This window comes from Pithys albifrons, chromosome 11 (genome assembly GCF_047495875.1).
Source record: "Pithys albifrons albifrons isolate INPA30051 chromosome 11, PitAlb_v1, whole genome shotgun sequence".
NCBI lineage: Eukaryota > Metazoa > Chordata > Aves > Passeriformes > Thamnophilidae > Pithys > Pithys albifrons.
In genome coordinates, this window is record NC_092468.1 from 9019797 (window position 1) to 9044239 (window position 24443).

Sequence of the window (24443 nt, forward strand, 5' to 3'; positions counted from 1 at the left end):
AGCCTTAAGCGCGCCCGGGAGCGGCGGCCGCTGCCAGGGGAGAAACCCGCCCGGACCGCCAGGGCAGCGCCAGTGCCGGGGCTGGAACACATCTGGTGCTGGGAGCGCCGGGGGTGGAACACACGTGGTGCTGGGGGGTTCAGGGGGGAACACACCTGGTGCTGGGAGCGCCGGGGGTGGAACACACGTGGTGCTGGGGGGTTCAGGGGGAACACACCTGGTGCTGGGGGGTTCAGGGGGGAACAAACCTGGTGCTGGGGGTGCCGGGGGTGGAACACACTTGGTGCTGGGGATGTCGGGGGTGGAACACATCTGGGCTGAGGGTTCGGGGGGAACACACCTGGCCCGCGGGTGTCGCGGGTGCGAACACACCTGGCTCCGCAGGCGCGGGGCTCGCTCCGATAAAGCCGCGGGTGCCTCCGCCCCGTTGCCGTTCGTGCGGACCGGGCCGTGGGAGCCGTCCCCGAAGAGAGGTGTAGCCGCCACCAGCCCCCGCAGCCGCGCCCGGCTCTGCCCCGCTCCTGCTCCGGAATCAGGTTTCCTACGGCGGCGGCGGGCGGTGCCACCTCCCCGTCCCCGCCTGCCGGGGCCCGGCCGTGGGCAGCGCCGGCGGCGGGAGGGGCGCGTCCTCCGCCCCCCGGGGCCGCGGCAGAGCGGAGCGGGCAGGTGTGGCGTGCTGGGGCTGGGGCTGGGGCTGGGGTTGGGTTGGGGCTGCGGCTGAAGCTGGAGCTGGCAGGTCCGAGCCTCCCCACGCTGCTCTCCCGCCGTCAGCATGAAGGTCGAGTTTGCCCCCATCAACGTCCCCCTAAAGAGGAGGATTCAGACAGTCGCCGTGCTGCAGTGGATCTTCTCCTTCCTCCTGCTTGGTAACAGCCTTCCTCCTTCCTACCCTTGCCCCAGGGAGAAAAAGCTTTTCCCGTGGCCGGCGTTACCTGTGGACATCGCTCTGTGCCGCCCCGCAGCTCCACGTGTGTGCAGAGGCTGCCGGGGGCGAGCAGCGACCCGGCAATCCCCGGGCGGGCAGCAGCATCTGACTTTATTCCCTTAAATCTCTGGATGGCTTTTCCTCTTTCTTGGGGTCTATTTCTTTCTATGGATTCTTTTTCAATTATAATTCTAAGTACCTAGTGTCTGACTGTGTCTTTTTATTGAGACGCCCTCTAGGTTTCTGGCAGCAACTTCTTATTGAACATAAGCATAAGGTCTGGTACATGACTGATGCTGTTTTCTCTTGTAATTTTCTAAGATAACTTTATATACTGAAGTTCAATAAAATTCTCATCTAACTAGGTAATGAAAATTAAGAGGGATCGTCAGGGAACTGGCTCAGATACAGCCAGTTCTGTAAATATGTGAAAAATGTCCTCACTTGCTTTAAGGAAGCATTCATAACAATTCTACTTGGTAAACTTTTTCCACTGATTATTCCTCTGTAATAAATGTTTCTAATATCTTAATAGACACCTACCACTAAACATCTATTCACAGTAGCAAACCTTATCCCCATGAGTAGTTCTGTTGTACTTGATGGAATGGATCACTTGATAAGGTAAGACAAGCCTTAGCTATCCGAGACTAATTCTAAGGATTGTGTAAATTGGGAAGTGGTTCTTGAGTAGTCTGGTCTGAGGTACAGAGCAACTACCTGTGCCTTCTTGGAAATGTTGGAACACCTCATGATCATCTGTGCTTTAGGACTTACAATGAGAAAAGGAATGTGCACTTATATTCCTGTATGTCTTACAAATATATTATCCTTCAGAGGGTCTGATGTCTTTCAGATGATTTTTTTTAGGCTGTTAGCCCACACATGAAAGATTTGTGTATGTGGGGGAAACATGGAGGGTATGAAGCATCTTCATGGATTTATCCTTAGCATTTGGCTGTTTTGTTACTTCTAAATTATATGTAATTAGACTATGAGCTTGTGTTTGTGTCTACTTTGTAAATAGCCTGTACTTCTAATTTTCTTTCATTGAATTAGATCTTGGCATGTGCCATTATTCTAGTCTCATAATGCTGTGAAAGAAAACAATTTTTTATCCTCGAGTAACAACGCTGCTGCAGAAAAATCCATCCTCCAATGCTTACTAGCACTGATTGGGTTGCAGAAAATCCACTTATGCTGCAGGTCAGCAGGAGAGGTAGAGGACTGTCTTCAACAGCTGATGCTGCCTGGGAATAAATGTCAGGGAAAATCAACAAGAAAGTGGTTTTGTGGCTGGTTGAGTATAGTGAGTGCACGTGACTATGAAAAGATTAGTTTGCAAGAATGTTTGAATTTTGGTGAACATATTGATTCTAATAATAATTACTTTCTTATGCTTAATGGGGATGTTGATCTTGAGAGCAATCCAAGGTGCCCTTATAATTTCATACGTGTACACTTTCAGTGATGGGACAGTCAGAGTGGTCTGGCCAAAAAGTTTCGTTTAGCCATAGGACAATTCAGGTAGCTGAATCCTAAATGACTAAAAGCAGTGAAAAATGGGCTGGTTTGTGATGTTCTGGATTGCTTTCATGTCTGGATTTTTGGCCTTTTTTTCTTTTGTGCGAAGCAGACAAAATATAGACACATTGTAATTTCAAAAGTGACACTTTCAAATCATGGAGGGGATGCCCCAGTACAACTGAAATACTGTGCAAGTTCATCACAGGATACGTTGGAGGCTTAGGTGTTGTTTGAGGGCTTGTAGTGACTGGAAGTACTTTATGCCAAGCAAGATCTTCTATAGATTCAGTCTGTCTTGTGTTAAATATCTACATATGAAAACATGAACAGATAATGCCCCGTCCTAACTAATGATTTGTGTTATAGATCGAGGTATTCTGCTGAGAGCTGTGAATAACTGGGGTACTAGCTTACTTCCTAGTTGTCCATCTAGGAATGTGGTAAGGTGCCATAACTTAGTAAAATGAACAATAGGACTAACAGATAAAGTGAGATAACTCTAAAAATTAGTGCCTCGAATGACACAAGCTGACTTGATAAAGGATATTCTTTAAATCTGGGGAGTGACATGAGAAAACATGATTTGTCACACTGAACAAGCTGTAAGGGGAATGTGAGTCTAATGCAACTTAGAATTCGTAATGTGACTTGGATGGAAGACTCAGGAAATCAAACACTGGTTTTGTCTTCCTTGCTGAGAAATGTAAAAAGCCCTTGCTCTCCAGGCTTGCTTTGTTGTAATGCTGCATGGTTTTCTGAGACTGTGGAATTGATGATTAAAAATGCCCTCTTGCTAAAGGGTACTTGGAGGTTGGCCTGGAATAAAGACATGCAATAGTTGTTGAAGACTGAATCTTATCCTCACTGTAGAAAGAGCAAATCAGTCAACAAATACTGAAAAAATAGCTGCAGCAGAATGGTACAAGCACAGTTCTGCTTTTTCATGCAGTCTATCAGCTTGGGCTGGGTTTGCACTAAAGATCCATTGCTTCTGCTGTACAGCGTAGGCAGAGTAAACATGCTTCTAACCCCAAAAAGCTGTACAGATGTCCACAGAATTTCATTACATACAAAAGGGACCTCTTTAAAATTCTGGCTGTAAGTTCCTGTTCTTCCTTGTTCTGTGCTGCAAGCTGCCAAAGTTCACCCTCAAAGGGAAAAGACAAGTTTTCATTGTATAGTGATTTGTCTGTTCGTTATCCAGGGGCATAACACCAGAAGCAAAAATAAGTTCTGAAATACTGGCATGTGTATGTAAGAGGTTCTGGATTAGATGAGAGAAATACCCATTAACAGATTCCCACAGTGTGCTGGCTGAAACTGCCATATGGTTTCCTGTCTTATGTTCTCTTAAATGCAGCAGGACAAAAAAGTTTGTGTAAGTTCCCTGAAAAAGAAAAGTGTTTTAAATGGGCTTCTGTCCTTAGAAAGAAACGTTTTATCAGTCTTGAGTCCAGAAAACTAAAGCTATAAAAACTGAAAATCAGGAAATGCTACTGTTACTTGCAGTGTGTTAAGCAGATATCCAAAACAGCCTGAGGTTGAAGCATAGCCATTAGTGTTATACTGATGAAACAGCAAATATGTGAAGTTTTGCAATTTCATGGTACCTACTTTGAAAAAAGCCGAAAGAAACAGTTTTGATACATTGTAGTTTTATACTTGTAATTTCTGTTATTAGAGATTCATCGTCTTGGCCAGGGACTGAGAGTCCTGGGGCAGGTCTGGCCCCATTCCAAGCTTGTGCAGCACTGACATGGTGTCTCACTGTGAAGCTGTCTGCTTTTGATTGCTCTTTGCCATTGTCCAGACCAAGCCCAGGCAGAAAATCACCTGGAGAAAAATCTCCAAGCCTGTAAGTGCTGCTGGACAGACAAAGCAAAGAGGTTACATCACTCCCATTTTTGTACCATGGGTTTCATGGTACACATGCACAAAAGAAACGGTCACTGTCAATGAATGCAACAGATGTCCCTGGTGTTTAGCATGAAGTGTTTGTTTTTAAGCTTGGAAATATTTTTGCTAAGAAGTTTGAATTAATTTCATGCATTTACTGGGATGTCTGATATCCTCCTATTAGGAACAGGAATAGGTTTTGTGTTTCTTTCACAGTAACTGAGCAGTGATTTATCTTTGGTGTGTGAGCTTGTGCCTCAGTACTGCACATCTGTCAGTGTTTGTATCAGGAGGTCAGCAGTACCTAGGCAGGAGGTAGATCAAAGGGTTCTCCTAAAGACAAAAATCATTTAAACAACAACAACAAAAAGGAGAGAGATTTGATCCAAGCGCTGCTTTACAGGTGATTTATCTTTTTGTTTTCTCGCTAATGTGTGCACAAATCAAATTACAGCATTTTGGAGAAAATAAAGCTAAGAGGTGGGTTGGTGAGCTTCTCTTCTGCCAACTTCTGTGCACGTGATGTGAAAAGTGACAGTGGAGTTCTAGCATGTACAAAATCAAATGCATAACTAGGTAACTTTGGTGGAGTGGTGGTGTCTTGGGTCAGACAATGAGAGGGGGTAGTAATAGTTTAACCCTAGGCCAGGGTTTTGCTCTGAGACAAAGTGATGGTAGGGGAGAATGGTGCACCTTCTGAGACTTGCTTTCAAGGTCCAGGAGTCCAACTGGTCTTCTCACTGGGAATCTAGGAAGTGACTGTTGTGAAGGGACACCTGTGTTTACTAGCAAAACACATACAATATCAGTATACAAGGTATACTTTAATCTGCATAAAGCCACAAAATAATATGCTGAAGACATTGTTGTATGTTCAAGTACATCCTGTTTTCTAGTGATTAAACTTCTGTGCATGTAGCATCAAATAGTCTGTTAATTGAACTTGCTGGAGACACTGGGGTTGTGGATCTGGCTTGCCCAAATGAATAGAAATGATGAAATGTTTGCCACAGGGTGAGATATTGCTGCTGGAATAATAAATGATTTCTGTGTTGAGAAAGCAGGTGTCTGTGTAATCTGCTAAAGCAAATAACCTTTTCCCCAATGATGACATGGTGGTTTGTTATCTGGTGTTGATTTATTTGATCAGCTATAGCTGCCTAACTAATATGGTCTTGTTCTTCCTCAATGCCTTTAAAAAAAACCCAAACCAGCAAACAGAACTTTTGATACTTAAGAAGTGTCAGCTAAGCTTCATGAGCCTATCCTAGCAAGCTGGCTGGCATTGCTACTTGGTTTTGTTAGTCTGTACTCGTCTATGCGTGAAGTTTATTGCTGGCCCATGGGTAGGGACTGAAGTGTGATCACAGAGAATGGCAGGGTACTTACTGCTGATTGACTGACTAGTATTTCTCAGAATGTTGCCTCTGCTACCTACATCTTAGGGAGGGAATTTAACCATATATGTGTGTATATTTGTTTGTATCTCTCCACAGTTAGAAGAGAAAATGGCTCTGCTGCATCAGGCCAGAGACCCTGGCTTGGCAACCTGTGTGTGGAGGGTGGAGAAATAAAAGAAACAGGAAATATGTAGACTAAATTTGGCATGCTGTTTTGGGGGGTTGGTAATTAGTAACTCAGGGGTTTATGGTATCCCAACCACTCTATCTGCGAGTTAGTGGTGCTTAATGCTCTGTATCTGTAGTTTATCAGTATTTGCCAGTGCAAGATCTTGGGAGCTGCAACCAAATTTCAGTGTAAACAAGCTTCTAAACCTTGGCATCTGAGGGTTTGTATTTGTTATCATAGCACTGTTGAAATACAGCTGTCTTGGTAGGAATGCTCAAATGTCCTTGTGACTGGGGCACCCAGTTGTAACCAATGACCTGACAAAGGCCCTCCACTACAGCAGACTGATACATATTCAATTGCTGGCCACCTGACCACCTCAGTCCTGGAGATGAATACCAAACTCCTGTAGACTTCAACAACTTTCCAGTGCAGTTAGTTTAAATAAATTCCTAGCTTTTTCTTTGCTGAGGAATCCATATGTGCCATGGTTAAAAAGTGACAGCAAGTTCCTGTGCTCCTGGTGGAAATTTGTATGTTGACAGAATTGCACAGACTAGTAGGCTTTAAACAGAATAGTACTAACACTATGGCTCAATTTTTTAAAAAAGAGAGACTTTCTGTGTAAAAGCTGCAGAGGCATGAACTTGCATACTGTTTCCTTGCTGTGTTGCCTCCTCTCAGGTGTTGCCTATTGTCTTAGGTCTTACTTTGATGGGACTGTTGGGAGTCCATTTGCTGTATTTATTGCTTCATTTAAATTTCTATAATTTTCTTTATGATATATAAATAATTTAGAAAGTATTTCCAGAAATTAAGGCTGATTTTTTTTCTCTTTTCCATCATCAAAGAGTCTACTAAATATGGAAAATAATTTTCTTTCAATGCCAAAACCACTTATCAGTGGTATCTTGAGAGATAATAGAGAGCTGCAAATGTTCATTAGGGATGCAAACATCACTGTGCAATTCTTGTGTATTCCTTCCAGTGTTCTTTTCCTCACCCAGCTCAGAATAATTGCTGCTGTGAAAACTAAAGGTGAGGAGAGCACTGTGCTGTTGTAGGTACACCAACATGGTTGTTGAAGAATATGTCATCTTTCTTTTTGTTTTGTTTTCCTCCCCTGTGTTCACAATTGTAAGAAGTGAGCCTTTCACCTTGCTTTGTGTATTGGTATGCACATGTACTCATAAAGCCCATAGAAGTTCAGATTAAAAATCACATCTACCTGTGTATTCAGTAGAATACCATGGGAAAAGAAGAAGCTTTTTATCCTGTCCTTGGTGAGATGAGGTTCAAATTGCTGAACTCTGAAAGTCTCAATCTCATTTAAGACATAGCAGCATAATTTGTTTAGAGAAGACTGCTGATAGCATGTGGAAAGCAGCAGGAACCAGCTCATAGTTCAGAGCTGTCCTGAGCTGCTGGGCAATCTGGAGGTTTTGGGGTGAGATGCTTTGCATGGGTTTTTGGGGCACTACAGAGAGCACTGTAGTGCTGGATTGAGACCAGCATCCTTATCATCTGGGACACACTGGCAGTGTCCAAGCATGGTTTGTGACTGCTCTGAGAATAATGGAAGGCTTTTCTTCTAGTGGACAGTCTTACATTTGGTGGCCCTCACGACAGATATTACTCAAATATTTTTGACTCCTTAGTAACTACAAATGCATTTGGAGCTTCCAGTTGTGGGCATCGCCTGTATTTTGTCACCCAATATGCTGTTTTCCTACTTCCTACGACTGTGGTATTTTAGCTATTTGATGAATTTGGTGCCCACAGCTGCAAACTCAGAGCCTGTCCAATGATTGAAGCATCAGGTGTTCAAACATCATTGGGCAGGATGGCTTCCAGTGCTGCTAGCTAACACCACATCCACTTGTTGCAACAGATGAGTATCCACATGTTGTAAACTGGGAAATGGAGGAAAAGAGACTCACCAACATTGGCCGGGGAACTCAAGGTTCAGAGTGCCATGGCAGTGATTTGTCCTTCAATCTGTATTTCCTTTCCCCCTCTACTATTCCAATACACCACAGAGGTATTTTTCAAAGCTTTACTTCAAGTTCTACCAAAAAACTATGCTTACAGTATAAACTGGGTTACATCCAAAGATGCAATGATATGGTCGTGTGATGATTTTCAAGTTATTCACCTTTTGTCTGGAATTTGTTTATGAATTTGAGGAAACTGGTTGCCATTTGTTTACTCAAAGTTTTGTCTGAAGGAATAAACACCGGGTTTGTGTTTACAGGCTCATTGGTTTTGAGTCATCACTGTTTAACTCACCTTGCAGGCTGCTAATGCATTGAAATAATAAGGAGGTATTCTAAAAGGAATTTGCCACATCTTTCATTGGGAATGCAATAATCGACTTTGTTCTACAAGATGCTGAGCTCTCCTTAGGAAATACTAAAAGCACACTTATCTCCCCATGCCTTGCATGCACTCAGGAGCATGTTTTAGCTGAAGCAAAGCATTGAGCTTGTTGATCTCATGTATGTTTGTCTGCTGTTATCTGGGCCCTCTCACTGCTGATTTAATTAGCTCCCACAACAAGGATGCTTTCATCCAAAACACCTTTCAGCTATTTGGCTTGGAAACTGATAGCAAAACCCCATGTGATTCTGCACTGAGCCAAAAGTGCTTCTGAAAGGAAGGGTAGGAAATATAAATACTTACCAATTTTTGCATAACACCTTGAAATTAATAGATTTATGGTGATTTTAAAAACTTCTCATACTTACTCTAACTTAAACTGTGAACCTTACCATCCTGTCCAGATTAGCATTCCTAGAAATTTCAATAGATTCAGAATCTCTTCTTCAAAGAACAGGTAGTGACTTTTCCTCAGAAGATTTCTGTGCTGTATTTTGAAGTGGTGCTAGTGTGAGATTCCCAGTGATTTCTCCATCTGGAGCAGTGGAATTCAGTGTCATCTTTCAGCTCTGTTTCTTGTCCCATGTTAGTAATGTTCCTTAGAACTTGTTGCAACTCTTGTGAGTTTTCCACATTGTTGTATTTTTCAAGAGCTCTCACTGAAGTGCTTTTCTATGCAAAACTGGGGTTGCTTGTTTGAGCAGGAAGCAGTGAGCTTCAGTAGTTAAGGTTTGATCCTGTGCCTAGTTTTATTTATAGTTGTTTCCTTCTCCCTTCCTCAGAGTAAATGAAATTCCTATTTTTATGCTCATATCCTTGCCAGAAATGTGAATGTTCATTCCTTTGTTTCCTACTCAATCTAACCAGCAACTTTGCTTTCTCTGTGTGCTTCTGGATTCTGTGGTAGTTCTGTTACCCCAGGAAAAGATATCAATTTCTGTTCTGAAGGCACAGTCAAACTAGGCACAAGAACAAGTTGGCTGAAGTTCAGAAAAAGTAAGTATTCAGGTTGAAGGAAATGCAAGTGTCATTCAGGCCAAGTTAAGCTCTGAATTTCAACAGCTCAAAACCTGCTTAGTCTAGGGAATCCACTGTGAGTTTTCAATGCCCAAGTAGTATCTCTCTTGAATGAAGGTGATCTGAATTAGCATGAATGGGTTTTACTGTTGTTAATTTCAAAGTTTTCAGTTCTGGTAATATTTACCTTGTGTTAGCCAAATTATTGCCTGAAATACTTCTGTTGTTTTTCTTTTTAATTCTGCTCTGTTTATGGGTCAATTTATCTCAGTATGTTTCACTGGTATAAATTCTTTTAGGACATAACAGGATATTGCCCTCATGAAAGCCAGTCAATTGGGAGACATTAAGTACTACTTCTGCTCTGTAAAACATCACTGAAAAATGCCTGTTTCCTACAACTCTGCCTGTTGAATCTTCCAGTGAGGACTGGGTCCTGTTTTACTGACCATTCTATAAATACATGATGCTAAAGCCCTGGCTCCCTTGCAAATATGGAATTCAGCATCTGATCCATGAGCCTGATGGGGTTTTTCAGGAAGTGTCAGAGCAAGCAGGCTGTAGCAGGAGGTCCCATGGGGCAGAGAGCAGCATGTACCTCTGGACTCCTCTTCAGCCAGCTCTGTCCAGGGCTGCTTGAGTTGCTCCAAGAGTGTAAAATTCTGCAAGTTCTACAAAAATAGTTTCCATAGTGTTTCCATGAATAATTATTTGAGAGTTCAATCCTAAACATCGTGTTTAACCAAACAACTTTTTCTTGCTTTTTGAATTGTGTATAATACAATTCTTATGTATCATTATTGTAGTAGGATATTATGATTCTTACTAACCTGGGTTTGAAACTATCAGGACTTAAAACTACTGTTGTGTTCCCATAGCAGTGGTGAACTTAGAGTGACATGTTTAGCGGCTGAAGTGGAACCTCTTGATGTTTTGGTCTTGTCTAGTGCATATCTTTGGCCAGTGACAGTACTTTTGACTGGGATTAGAACTACCATTCCCATATTATAGGTAGAGAAGCTAAAAAACAGAATGGCACCTCTTAAGAAAGGGAAGTTAAATGCCTCCCTGACATCCGATCCCGTCAGATCTCGGAAGCTAAGCAGGGTCAGCCCCGGATTAGTACTTGGATGGGAGACCTCCTGGGAAATGCCGGGTGCTGTAGGTTCTAGTCCTGAGGACTTCACTGGCACCGTCCAAGCTCGCTCGGCCGTGGCAGATGAACCTCAGGACTGAAACAGTGGGGCCAGTTCTGCACACGCTGAGCCTCACCTAAAATCCACTGTGCAGGCTGGAAGGGCACAGCCACGTGGGGACAGCACTTCCCAAATCTTCGTTCACGAAGTTTGGCCCACACATACCTCTTAAGACCCTGAATATCCAGCCCTGATATTTTTATTATGGATGTTACTCAAAATGCATGCAAATTGAATTCAACTTATTCCACATTGTGTTGTTACACCGATGGTGAAACATCTCAAGGGTGTATCACCTCAGTCTATTATTTCTCCCTCTACTTTTAATTCTGTAAGGTATGCTTAATGCTTGTTACGGTTTCCCTTTTTGTATCTTGTAGCTGAGTTTTGCTGGGGATTCTTCGTGTTCCTGATCCTGGGCAACTTCTGGTTCCTTGCTGTTCTGTACCTGCTGTGGCTTTACCTCGACTGGGAAACACCATGTGCTGGGGGCAGACGATCCCAATGGGTCAGAAGCTGGACTGTTTGGAAGTACTTCAGGGAATACTTTCCTATTCATGTGAGTAAGAAGTTTCTCACAGAACTGTAAACATTGGACCATAGACAGCCTGAATAGCCATGAGCATGGACAACTGTCTAAGACTCTTTGATAAAATTCTAATATTTACTCCAGGGTGAACTGCTTCTTAAAACATGGGAAATCTGAGATTTAGTGACAGAAGGGGACAGGGCCTGGTTTTCTGCTTGGACTGTTGGGTCATAAAATAGTGTCTCAGCACAGTACATGCTAGACATGGTATCTTGAGACACATCTGTTAAAACTCTGTTCATCTGTAAAATGGGATAATAGTTTAAAGTGCTCAGAAGGAAATGAATTTTCATTGGTTCTGTATCCTGTCAATGTGCAATCTCCATACTTGTTGTTCTTGAGGTAAATATTTTAATGTCCTCCACTGACTTTATTTTTCAGCTTATAAAAACTTCAGATCTGAACCCAAATCAGAACTACCTACTTGGCTTTCACCCTCATGGAGTCCTGGTAGCTGGAGCCTTCGGAAACTTTTGCACCGGTGCAAATTTCAAAAATTTATTTCCTGGGCTTACTCCATATCTTCATATCATGCCCATCTGGTTTGGCTGTCCCTTCTTCAGAGAGTACATAATGAGTGCTGGTAGGTAAAAGCAGAATGTCTCAGCTGTTGCTCCATATTGTAACTTCTACTTCAAATGCAGGATCTATTCATCCACTTATAAATGTTAAGTAACTCCGGAAAGATCAGTATAGGTGCTAAATTTAACCTAGACTTTATGATGAACTGTTGTGGCAAAACAATTTTGAAGGCTTTATTAATAGTTTTGTTAAATTATACCACTGAGGTTTTTTCTCTTTGTGAAAAAAATTGGTGGTTATCCCTTGACCTGTGAGACAGCAGTACTGAGTACCCATTATATACAAGAAGAGAAGGCCATAGTAATTTATAACGTTATTTAGTCATTGAGCAGGCACTTGTAATACAAAGTCAGGCTAATCTCTTACCTGTAGAGCTTAAAGTCTTACTCATTACAAATATCTTTCTACTCCGAGCTTAATTACTTGCTTCTGACTGAAGTCCCATATTGCAAATTAGTGTAATTTTAATTGAGATGTAAACTCTAAAGACAGAAACCTTTTCTTCTCTGTTCTGAGTAGCGCTAGTCAAAGCAGTGATATTCATGACTGGTACTGCAGTAATAAAAGATAAAAATAACAAGCAATAAAGTTGGGGAAACAGAAGAATGAATAACAAAATCAGGACTAGTGTTCTCTCATAGTGGTTTAATACAGGAGTTATTTTACTTAAATTCACTCAACTAGAGCGTTTGAGTATGGTCTAATGCAGAAGACTAGATTTGGGACATAGAGATCTAGCTTTATTCCTGACTGCAGCACAGGTGCTGAGATCTCAGCTAAGCTGTTCAACTGCTCCATTCATAGAAACAGGCCTAGGATGTTGTTCAGATTAATATCAAAATTCCATATCTTTTTATACATCAACATACCAGAGAATGCCTTTTCAGGTAAATGTTATTTCTGAGGAGACTCTTTGAGGCTTCCAAGTGAAGGATTGGCAGTGGTAGAATTTCAGATTTTTAAACATTGTCTTTTAAACACTGTTAAACTTCCTAGGCTGGAAGTCAGCTTTACATGTTTTTGGCATCTTGACCCACAGGAGCAAATATTTACATGCAGGATGTGAAATAACAGCTGTAAAAAGCATGCTACAGAATAGTCAGCATTGGAGCTTGGTTTTCACAGGCATGCAGCTGATAAACCAGAGAAGACCTTTGGTGTAATACAGGTTATCAGTCAAGTCATAAAGCACTTGCAAAATCTTCCATGTATTGAAAGCCATGCTCCTAGCACATTGTTTCATTTCCCAGTCTTTCTGCCTGTCTCCAAAACCTGCCAGTCTGGAGTTGTTGCACTGGAGAGTGCAGTTGCAGCACTCCTGAGCTGTGCAGTTGACAGTGCCCTGCATGCAGGCTGACATTGTGGCCTCAGCAGTGGGACACATTTGTGCTGGGGAAAGACAATGGCTCTTGCTTTCCTTCCCAGGGAAAGTGCATGTGAATGAGCATCACTTGAATTATTTGTGAGTCTCAGGTCAGTTGCATTTTCCAGAATAAAAGTGACTGTGAAGGCCTATATAGCAAATGGAATAGATTTTTACTGAGGTCTGAACTTGCTCCAGTAGCAAGCTATTCCTCTTGGTGACCTGCTCTCAAAAGTAGGTTACAGTCATCTTCCCTTTTTTATGAAATTTTTATAATCCTCATTGCAATGTCCCTAATAGAAAACACCTAAGTGGGTAACAGGACATTCAAAAAGTGTACATTTTTAAATCAGCTCCACAAAACCACCACCAACGTAAAGTAGACTTGATCTCTAAATTGTCATTTAGATTATATAAAGTTGACACAGTGTAATTAAACATGGCTTCTGAGTAAATGGTACCACTCTGAGCCTTGGAAGTAAAACTTAGGGCACAAATGAACCCTGAAAGGGTTAAGTGCATATCTATTAGAAACGGGATTTTTTAAAGCACCAAGTCCAGAGCAAGATCTAAATCATTGATAAAGGCTCATGCAGCAGCGTGCCTCTGATTAGAAGTACCTGGATCAGGAGGAGGACCAGCAAAGCTTCATATAGTCTGCTATTTTAGCTTAAATAGGTTGATGAGTGCCAAGGCCTGGTTATTAGAGAATGAGCTCTTGCAGTTACTGGGAATGGTACAAGTGAGCCTTTTCTGCTTATTCTAATGCTGTCGTGCCATTGCCTTAAATGGAACTGCTGCTTTTTAGCTTTGAAAAAATGAAGGGGATCAGCTTGGCACTGAAGTTCTGTGTTTGAGTTAACAAGTCCTCTGTTCATTTTAACTGCCCCATGCTTGTGTTTATATGCACCTGCTTTAGCTGCTGCCTCTCAACAGTATCTGCTGCCATGCAACTCCTCGATTCTCAGGCAGAGTCTCTATGAGGGGGAGTTAAGCTGGCAGAGGAGCATTCTCTGAAGAACTCAAAACTCTTGCAATAATCAACAGTATTTAGCTCATGAGTGTGAAATCATAGGACTTACCTAAGACCAAACCCCTTGCAGAGTGAGGATGTTGAACCCAAATCTTTGAACTGTGTCCTGTGCTGTTATAATATTGAAACATAATCTAGATGTTTTAAAATATTTCATAAATTCCACTATACTTGTACATGAAGATCCATGGTCACTTTTAAAAATGTTTTCTTCTGAAGGAATGGTTTCTGCATCCAAGGACAGTGTCTCATATGTGCTGAATAACGAAGGAGGTGGCCATGCATCCGTCATTGTGATTGGAGGGGCAGAGGAATCTCTGAATGCACATCCTGGAAGTCTAACATTGAACATTCTCAAGAGGAAGGGTTTTATTAAAATGGCCCTGAAACATGGGTAGGTTTCCCATTTGGGCTGCTGTAGTAAGCTTGTTTTGAATGCGGATTGATTCTTAAATGTAATTCATATTATATAAACTTAGAGAATGTGAAAGAGTTACCTGTCTAAGGACATGCAGATATCTGTCACAGGAGCAAGTCTGTCCACTTTGATCCAATCTGGAAGTGTTGAAAACTCCCTTTGACTTTCATAATTTGTAAGCAGTAGGTGTTATTAGCATATCTTGTTATTTTGCCTCAGTTGTTTCTTGCACTAGCAAAAGAGTAAGAATTGTGAAACAATATTGGTAAACCTTGACTGGTTTTGCTGAGTAGAACAAACATTCTGTTGTCTGGTCTGTAAACTGAAGTTATATTAAGATAGAATTTTCATATTAAGCAAACAAACAAGTTGGAAAGCCAGGTCCTGTTTTATTAAATCACTGAAAATTCGCAGTCCACGAAGGTTTGTTTTCACCGTTATTCTAAAGACTTTCTCTTGAAGATTGATATTTGCAAAACTAAGTTCCTCGGAATTTTTTGTGAAAATCTCAAGAAAAACTATCTGACTTTTTACTATCAAGCAGCAATCAGTGTTTAACTAAAGTGAGATGGTATTATCTTTGGAGTGATTTACATAGTATAAGCCATTTTGTTTGTTCTAGACGGGTCTAGATAGCTTGTATATTAGAAATATTAGAACCAATTACTTGTTCCTGCTAAGCTTTCTGAACAACTCCCAGGATTATATATTGACATGTGAAGCAATGAGAAAAAAATACCTGTCTTGAAAAATCTGTGTTGGCTTTTTAAGCTATTAACTAGAAAAAAGGTGATCCTGAAGAAGAGCTCTGTTTCTACACAGGATGCTAAGGTCTGTTGTAGAAACTGTTCTGTGTCAAAATTCCAAGAGGGTTTCTTGTACATATCACTGGGAGACTCCTAAAGGACCTGTTTGCGCATAGAAAATAACATTTTAGTCTAATTTGTACCCAGAAACACTTCTTGTGTATTTCAATTAGCATTTGAGTGTGTAAATGAGTCTTTACTCAATTTCTGCTCGGCAACTGATTAATTCAGTGGAATCTTCAACAGTCTGAGTAGCTTTCACTTGGTTTAACCATAAAGTTTAGAAGAATAATTGGGTGCCTTTTTTTTTTCTTCCCTTTTTGAGCATGTTGATAATTGTCTGGTCTGTCAGATCACAAAGGTTAGTGGTTATCTCTTATCTAAAGTGATTTGGATTGAGAAATCAGATACACCTATGCCTCTCATGGGCTTGATTTCAAAGGCATTTCTAATACATAACAGGATGAGAAACACTTACAAAACACAGGAATTGGCCACTGTGGGACAGTATGACTTGAACAGAGCTCTTGCCCAAAGATTCTGCATCCATTAATTGCTTCTGGTTGTAATGCTTTGTTTCTGAAAGTTAACAAAATTTGAAAAAAATTTCCAACTTTCGTGGTAATGAAAGGGTATAAGAGGCTTGTGGGGCACAGGTGAGAAGAACCATCTGCCATCAGTGCCTGCACACATTCCTGGTGCTCCTAATCTGCAGCATCAGCTACCGAGAGAGGAAGGACAATGCAGAGAGCTGTGCTCTCTGGCCCTGGCTCCTGTGCTGCCAGCACAGAGAAATTGTGTTGCTCAGTTAGGAACCTATCAAATGTGGTCTGAATATGTCAGCAGAAGTCCTGGGTGCTTCTGCAAAAGACATTTTGGTCCAAGGTAGTACAAATATCTGATATGAAGAAAGCCAAAAGACACAGCACAAATGATGAATCAGCTAATTTATCTTTAGTTTCATAATCATAAGTTACCTATTTCTCTGTCTCAGCCTCCTACATAGCATCTTGCAAAAGCCTTCAACAGGTTAAAAGAAATCCCACAGTGTTCAGAGTACTATTGCACCACAAGATATTCCTGTTTGTCTTAGTGTTGTAGTAAAAAGTGGAGTGTTGACACAGCCACAGTAAGTACCAAGCTTTATTATATTTCCTTTACAGTCGGCTGGGGGATATATGCTCCAGTGGAGAAAGAAACGTTGAGCAGACACCAGTCAGAATAGCATGTGGAAATGATAGTCTATGTGAGTCCTCAGGCTAAAGAAGCAGTTGAAGCAGTTGGTTTTTTCTGTTTCAATTGTCCACAGTACTTTTCTGCCAGCTCTGTCCTCAGTGCATCCTCCTCAGACATTCAGAGCTCTGCAGAAATTCATCCTGACAATATTATAGCAATACTGCTATTTTCCAGTAAGGTTTTTCTCAAAGATACCATGAGCTGAATGGAGCTAAGATCTAGAAGCTAAGACTTAAGTTAAGCAAATAAAGCATGTATGAATCCTTCAGAGACTACATAGGACTACCCTGCTCTTTTTTCTCTAAACTCTGTAGAATATTTAATGAAACTAAGCATTAATGAAAAAGCATATTGCAGTCAAGGTTTTCATTATAATGGTTGGTTTACCTGCTGGAGACAACTGCACTGATTCCATCTACCCAAGTGGTTTGTCCAGGAGTTAGTCAGTGCCTTTCCTCCCAAGCCAATTCATGAATTGAATGAGAATTCATTAGGCTGTGCAAAAGCCAAAGTGAGTTCATGTAATTTCTGTGGGTAGGATTTGACCTCTAGTAGTAATGGATTAAGGCTGGTGTTTTTGAAGAAGTCTGGAGGAAGGAGGATTTCACTGGGACTTGGACAGCAGAGGAGAAATTTGGCATTGCTCTCATGTCTGTGAGGATGTCTGGTTTTTATCATGGCTTTTATGCTGAAATCAAGGGCACGCACTACTCTGATCAAAAAGCAAAGGAAAGCAGAGGTCTGGTTTTGGCGCCACCCAGCTGGGAGCATTATAAGGTTAGAAATGAGGCTTCTGTGCTTGCCAAGGGAGAAAATATAGTGGAACAAGGGTGGACTTGATGAAATAGTGGTGGATAAACTCGTACTTATGATATCTGCAATTACTCATTTTTATGAACAGTGATAACAAGTTGCAATAGGTACCAACAAACACTGCCAAAACCTAGGTGCTAGTTGTATGCCAATCACGTTTTTCCTTTATTTTTAAACACAAACCACCCAAGGCATCCAAAAAGCAGCTGCAGATGAGGATAGTTGAATGCCTGTTGCTGATGAAATCTAATGCTTCTGAAGCTTTCTGTCCTGATTATTGTGAAACTGTTTCCATGCTGCTGATGTGAACTGCTGTGCAAGTGCAGGCTGATGTGGGATTCTGTGTCCTCCCTCTTTTACAGGGCTCATCTGGTCCCAGTGTTTTCCTTTGGTGAAAATGAACTGTTCAAACAAGTTGCAAACCCCAAAGGTTCATGGCTCAGGAATGTACAGGAGAAGTTGCAAAAGAAAATGGGCTTTGCTTTACCACTATTTCATGCCAGAGGAGTATTCCAATACAGTTTTGGCTTAATACCTTACAGGCAGCCTATTCATACTGTTGGTAAGTTCCCTGTGCCTTTTCTAATGCTTTTGCAAATGTTTAGAAATGCATCACTGTGCTGCTAATATCTGTGTAAAGATTTTTATAACAGAAAGAATTTATTACTGTCCATCTAAAACCAGTACATGAGGTTTAAACTATTTTTTTTCATTGCTATACATCTCAGTTAAAAGTGGGAGTTCTCCCCTTCCCTTTCTGTCCTAGGCCAAATCTTACTCTTCATTCTTAGTTATTCACAAGCTTCTATCCTTTGCAATTCACAAAGAAACCCAAGGGTTGCCAGTCTATACCAGAGGGATGCTATGGCTCCGCAGCCGTTGCTGTGGATTCTGGATCCTGCAGTTCTTTTGTTGGGTGCCCAGAACCTTAATTTCTTAGCTCTGCAGAGAAGTGGCAGTGGGGGATGCACAGCCAGCACAGTAGTGCTCTTGAGCAAGGCTACTGGAAGGAACTTGTGTGGTCCTGACCTGGTGCTCATGAGAACATAGGGAAAGAGGCAGAGGAAAGGGAGAGGACATATTGTGGCACCTCTGTCACAGCCCTTGGGCCACTTAGATGGCTTTGCAGGTCTTTAGGGTTTCCTTCCCTTTTGTTTTTTTCTCCATGGAAAGATCCAGTTGTGTTTAATTGTGAGCATAAATGCCATGTCAACAGGCAGTTTGGAAGAGTGTTTTTTTTTCCCCAAAAGCTTTCATTACTGGTCATCTAGTCTCACTGGAGTGTGGAAATGAACCTATTTTTAATGGCTTTAACTGGTGCTATTGACAACCACACCTTCAAAAAGAAGAGATGCTGGGCATCATGCAAAAGCAGTAGCTGTGTGTCCGTATATTTACGGACAAAGAATTTTTTGACAGATTATGACCTGAGTGAACTGATAACATTGAGGTTGTTCTGAAGCTTAAAATGTCTTACTCTGAGTCAATTTATCCTTGTAATATTTGCTGCAAGGACAGAGGTGATCCATGGCAAGAGCATGTGTGCTACAAATCAGCAAGACTGGAGTCTTGCAATAGAACTTTTAAGATCTCATGAAATCCTTTACTATGTGTACCTCTTTCCTCATGTTTGGGAACTATCACAATGTCCCTGGGTCCTTGGACATGTGTGTGGGGTGTTCTTGGTATTGTTCAACACGGTTTTGAGAGCGTTGGCTCAGGTCCTGAGAGCTGCAGTGTCACAGTGAGCTGCACCTGAGCCAGTTCCACAGATCTCACAGGGTATTCTGAGTTGGAAGGGACCCTCAAGGATTATCAGTTAGCTGTGTTGACAGTGTTTTACTCCTGGCTCAGAAGTCATGGATCCTAAAGCCATTCAGCTAAGCCAAGGTCTGTGAGGTTTGAGAGTTTGGGGCTTGATGAGTGAGGTACTTTTGTTTTTCCTGAAAATTATTACTGCTTTTCAGAAGTAGAAACAACTCTAAAATATTAAATTAGGAAAATTTCTTAAAGCTGTGCATAAAATTAGTGAGATGAGTGTGGTTTCCAATTCCACAAGAAATCTCCACTCTTGGGAGAAGAGAGTATTGCAGACTGGCTTGGAGTTTGCTGTTTCTAGTCCTGCTTCTGGAAATCCTGTATTGTATGTATATTGATTTCATACCTCCTAAGGTATTGCTCAATCCAGGGCTGGGTTCCCAGCCCTATCCATATAAAGTCTGGATTTCAGCACCACGTAAGGCCCGAGAGCTGTTGGCAGCTGAAGCTGCCGCAGGAAAGTGCAGACTCAGCCTCTTTGTGGTTCTGGCTAGGCTTCCCTTTAGTCAACACCATCCAATTTGAAGTGGCAACATCTGTTGAAAGGGATTTTCAGGTGCCTTTGTAAAAGCTCCTGAGGGTGCTTTTAACTCTCTGCTTTTCAACAGATTTCCTCTGTAATCCCGGTCAGGTCTGTTAAGGTCTTGGTGGCTCCAGTGCAAGAACAGCTGCCAAAATCTATAGTGACTGAACAACACAGGGAAGACTGAGGTCATGGGAAGCTTCTCTTAGCATATCACAGGCTTTTTAGGCATAGCTTTTTGGGAAGGAGGAGACTGCCCTCTGGACTTCCATGTTCGCTCTTGCTCTCACTCCGATGGAGTGCCTGGAGAACATTTTGGTTGCAATGACATTTGTGGGCAGTGAATGGTTCAAGAGACATCTTAGAGGGTTTGGGAGGTTTATATGATACCACTCCCTGGTCTGAGGTCACTGACAACATTTCTGGTGCAGTGATACTTGTTCTGAAAAAACCCCAACAGATAACTGTTTCCTTCAGTCCTGTTCATGTGAATGTGTGTTTGGGGGCACCACTGTCCTCTTAGGCCTGTCCCTCACCTTGAATAGCTTTAGTATTCTGATCAGAAGACATTTTTGAAATACTGTGTTGAACTTGTGGACAGCACATAAACCCATAAGTTTGTATCTTGAAGTGTAAACTGCTCCTTCAAGTTAGAGCTTAATCCTCTTCTCATTTGCTGCCAAGCTGAAATGGTGGGAGGTTTGAATTCATTTTGTCTGAACTTGAGCAAAAGCAAGTGAAAAAACAGACCCAGGGCTCAGGTTTGTGAAAGGCAGGATCAGGCCCCATGGCAAAAGAATTCTGTTGTGATTCTACCATCTCCCTGGGACCTGTGGTGGAGCTGTCACAGGAGGGACAGCAATTCTAATTTAAAAGGGATGTCAATGAAGTTAATGCTGCTCTTGTGTTTGATTTACAGTGGGAAGCCCCATCCCTGTGAAACGGAACTTGAATCCAACCAGGGAAGAGATTGATCAGCTACATGCGTTGTACCTACAGAAACTAAGGCAATTATTTGAAGAACACAAAAGAAATTACGGGGTCCCTGAGCATAAATCTCTCATCTTTGAGTAGCAAATTACAATTTGTAATTCCAAATCTCATGGAAAGAAACAGTGTCTGCTGAAAGATGTCTTTGTTGCAATCCATATTTTGCAATCCGTAATTATCCTTATGTAAGGAATACTTTTAAGAAGGGATTATTAGATGATGTATTGATTTTTTTTTTAACCATACTGTTAGGGTGAGGGGGAAACCTTTGGGGTGTGAACCTCGAAGCCAGTGCTGGTTTGAGTTGTCCTTTAGGTTTGTCTGTACCAGAAATGTAAGTGAGAGATTCCACACAGATGTTTTTACCACCATGATATCTACCTATGCTTAAGCATAGAAAATTGCCCCAGCATTAGATCACAAACAGGAAAAGCATAAACCCAAGAAGTCTTTGATTAGCTTTCCAGCATTTGTTCAACATGACATCATATTGTTCTCTGAAAGTCAAAAACCCCTGCTGCTCTTCCACATAAATTATTTTTTTCAGCAGGTGGGTATTGTAAACCATTTACATGACAATTCAAGAATAAATAGGAGCTTTCAACCCTGAATAGGATATTGGCAAAACTGGTTTGTCCAAGTTATGAAGCAGAGCAAGTCTTCTGTTTGGAGGAGAACAGTGTGTTGAGCTTTTGTGGGCATGTGTATTCTGGGTGGTGGGAAGCACTGAATGATGTGACCTTTTCTGGATAATCTATGCTTTGAATCCTCAGTTTGGGAGATGAAGCGGCTTTGGTAGTTCCAGCCTTAGAGGAGAGGGCAGGCACAGGACAGGAGAAGTGAGGGAATCATGTGAACTTTACACCTTGTGCAAAGTAAAAATGATCATATGTCAAGCACTTGCACAGAAGGAAAGGGAGCCTGGTTTCTTCAGTGTAGTTCTGAAACTTCACCAAGGAAAGTGTACTTGATAAAACTTTTCTTCCTCACTGACAGATGTGGAAAATTATGTGCACAGCTATGCTGCAATGCCAAGGCAGTGTAAGCACAGCTCTAGGGTACAGCAGGTTAAGAGGATGCTCTGTATATACACCAAGTGCCTAAATTTGAGAGGTTTCTCCTAAATGTGGATGTCCATTTCAGAAAGCAAATAAAAGAAAAAAAATCTGAGCCAAACTCCTTTTCAGTTAAAATGCCTAGGTCTTGGAGATTATGGTCTGTGGAGAGAATTGTAGTATATTACTGAATTTTTTGAGATAAATTCTTGGATTTGTACATGCTTTCTATCTGAATGTGGACTTTGCAGATCTGATATTAGTGAAGAGTTTTTGCATCCAGCAGTTTTGGTGCCTGACTCTTACATCGGTTAGGTGCTCTGGGAGGTTGTGCCTGGGCTTGTCAGGCAGCCTGGGCCATCTGCAGCTGGGATGCTTTGGGAATAGCAGAACTGGACATATTGTGTGCTCGCTGGGCTGGAAGCTTCTAAGAAGAAACACAGTTGGGGCTTTGGGAACAATGTAGAACTCTGGAAAGAAAATATCTTAGCAAGATGAATGTGTTTAAAGAAAAGAGTGAAAATACCTTGACTCCTACAGAGTGTACTCCTAATGAACCAAAGCCAAAGCCAAACAAGTATTTGCCAGACAGAGCAGTGTATGTGTTCCAATAATCCTCCAGCAACAAGTTGGTTTCCTTAGCAGGGCTTTTCCTTTTAGTGCTTGTCATTCATATATAGGCAACACTGAGCCAGTGAATCTTGCTCTTGTTTTCTCTGGGACAAGAGAGTCTTTCTGGGAACCAGAGCTGGAATCTGTAGTGCCTGAAGAGGCCTCTCTTCCCTGACAGACTGCTGTAAATGTATCCACAATTCATCTCTACTTGAGCTTTGTTGATGCCCTGTGTGTTTGCCTTCCCTTCCCATACCTTTGCTGCCTGATGATCACTATGGTGTAGGCATCTTACTTCTTCACTCTGTCCATCTTTCCCTGAGCTGAGATCTCTGGACTATCTATGCATGCGAAATATTGAGTGGAGTCTTATCATTCAGCAGAAATGGGGTTTAGGAGCAGGATTTGAGAAGAGGAAAGACTATGACTGTGTGTATTTGACACAAGCTTAGCAACAGGATTGTTTCAGCTCTTGGAAGGGTGTGTTTCTAGGGAGGTCAAACACAGAAAGTTTTTTACCTTGGAAGAGGTCTGTAGGGTTCTGAGCATTGCACTAAGTGATGAGCCCTGAACAGTCATTTCTGCTTAGACAGTTGTGTGAAATTTCCTTTGGATTTGTTTCTTTGCTGCCTGCCCTGATGAGTAGTGCTGATTATTCATGAAAGAATTTGAAGTCCATGTCAAAATGTTCTCTCCTAGATCATCTAATGAGATATTTCCTCTCATTCTCTGTATGTTCTTTTTCCATTACCTTATGATATAGAAGCTCAGGCTGTAAATTTAAAAACAGTAGCATTGAGGATGGGAAGTAACAGTGTATTTTTGTTGATCAAATTAACCAAGACTTCTAGGCAACATGCATTATTTATTATGATAATGATTTGGGGACAATATCTTGTCCAAAGGGACCCTACAAACAGGCTTACCTCTGAATTCCAGGAGAAAATTATCTGTGGGCTCTGAGTACCATCCATAACTGGGACAGGTAGAACAAGTAGGGACTGTGTTATATGACTACTGATATTGTTGTTGCTTTGTAACACAAGGGAGATGGAGAGAAAAAACCCCACTAAAATCTCCAAGCTACTTAAATATTTATTGTTTTTCAATAACTGCTGCCTACTGTTTATGATGGTCCTTCAAAACCACTTCTTATTAACCAATTTGTCTAGTGTATCTAGGACTATTTTAAAATAGAGCTTTCATCTCTAAAGCTGGTAGACATGGCATCGTCTGAAATATTTACCTCTGCGTTAGTGTGTGGATTTGTAAAGCAGCCTTGCAGTACTGAGCCTAAAGGCCAGAGCCCTGAAAGCCATAGACTGATTTTGGCTAGTGAGGGCACCAATCCCACCACTGCTGCAGCCACGAGGAGGCTTCCCATGTTTGTTGGAATAACACAGACTTCGGCTGCAGTTCATGCTGGACAAAGCAAGAGCCAGCAGCTAGTAGGAATGGTGACACTCCTCACCAGCTGTGACTACAAGGATTGGGTAGTGCTCAGATTTCTGATGGAATGATCACACTGATGGGGTCTGCTTTGTGGTGTTTTTTTTTTCTTTGTGCTTTTTGATGCCACAGGTAATCCCATCTATCATAAGGAGAGATGCTCTGCCTCTATACTATGCAAACAGTGCTTCCCCAACATGCTCAGGATGACAGTACCTGCCTATTCCCTAATGTGCGAACATCTCTGTGCCAAATTTTGTTTACAGAAAGTCAGTCCTCAAGTATTTTTACCTTGTGAACTGCAAAGCATATTTTACACTTTGTAACTCTTTATGGTACCTGTAAAATATGAATGTCAGTTATTTCAATGATATCTGTTGCAGGGTGTGAGATAATAAAGGTTTGTATCAAAGTGGGCTTGTGTTGACTGAAATTCATATATGCATCACTGCTTCTCAAGGGTTCATACTAGCCTGGCTATCAGACTGTGCCCATAACATGCTGAGGGGGCAGGGAAGGTGGATGGATTGCTTCCTGCAGTCTCCTGAGGGGTCACCAGAAGCCAGATTCCTGCTGCAGTTCCAAAGGGTCTGAGGATCAAATGACCCACAGCAGGGAAGGGCTGGGCTACAGCAGACCACAATCAG

At 41.8% G+C, this 24443-nt stretch overlaps 1 protein-coding gene across 1 annotated transcript; it reads left to right on the forward strand.

Moving 5' to 3' along the window:
• The first annotated feature begins 340 nt into the window (after positions 1-340).
• Positions 341-24212, forward strand: MOGAT1 (monoacylglycerol O-acyltransferase 1). Its single transcript, XM_071566445.1, has 6 exons — positions 341-866; positions 10890-11068; positions 11480-11681; positions 14296-14470; positions 17712-17911; positions 20610-24212. The coding sequence occupies exons 1-6, from the start codon at positions 773-775 to the stop codon at positions 20762-20764; spliced, it is 1005 nt and encodes a 334-aa protein (XP_071422546.1). The 5' UTR covers positions 341-772; the 3' UTR covers positions 20765-24212.
• Positions 24213-24443: the final 231 nt, after the last annotated feature.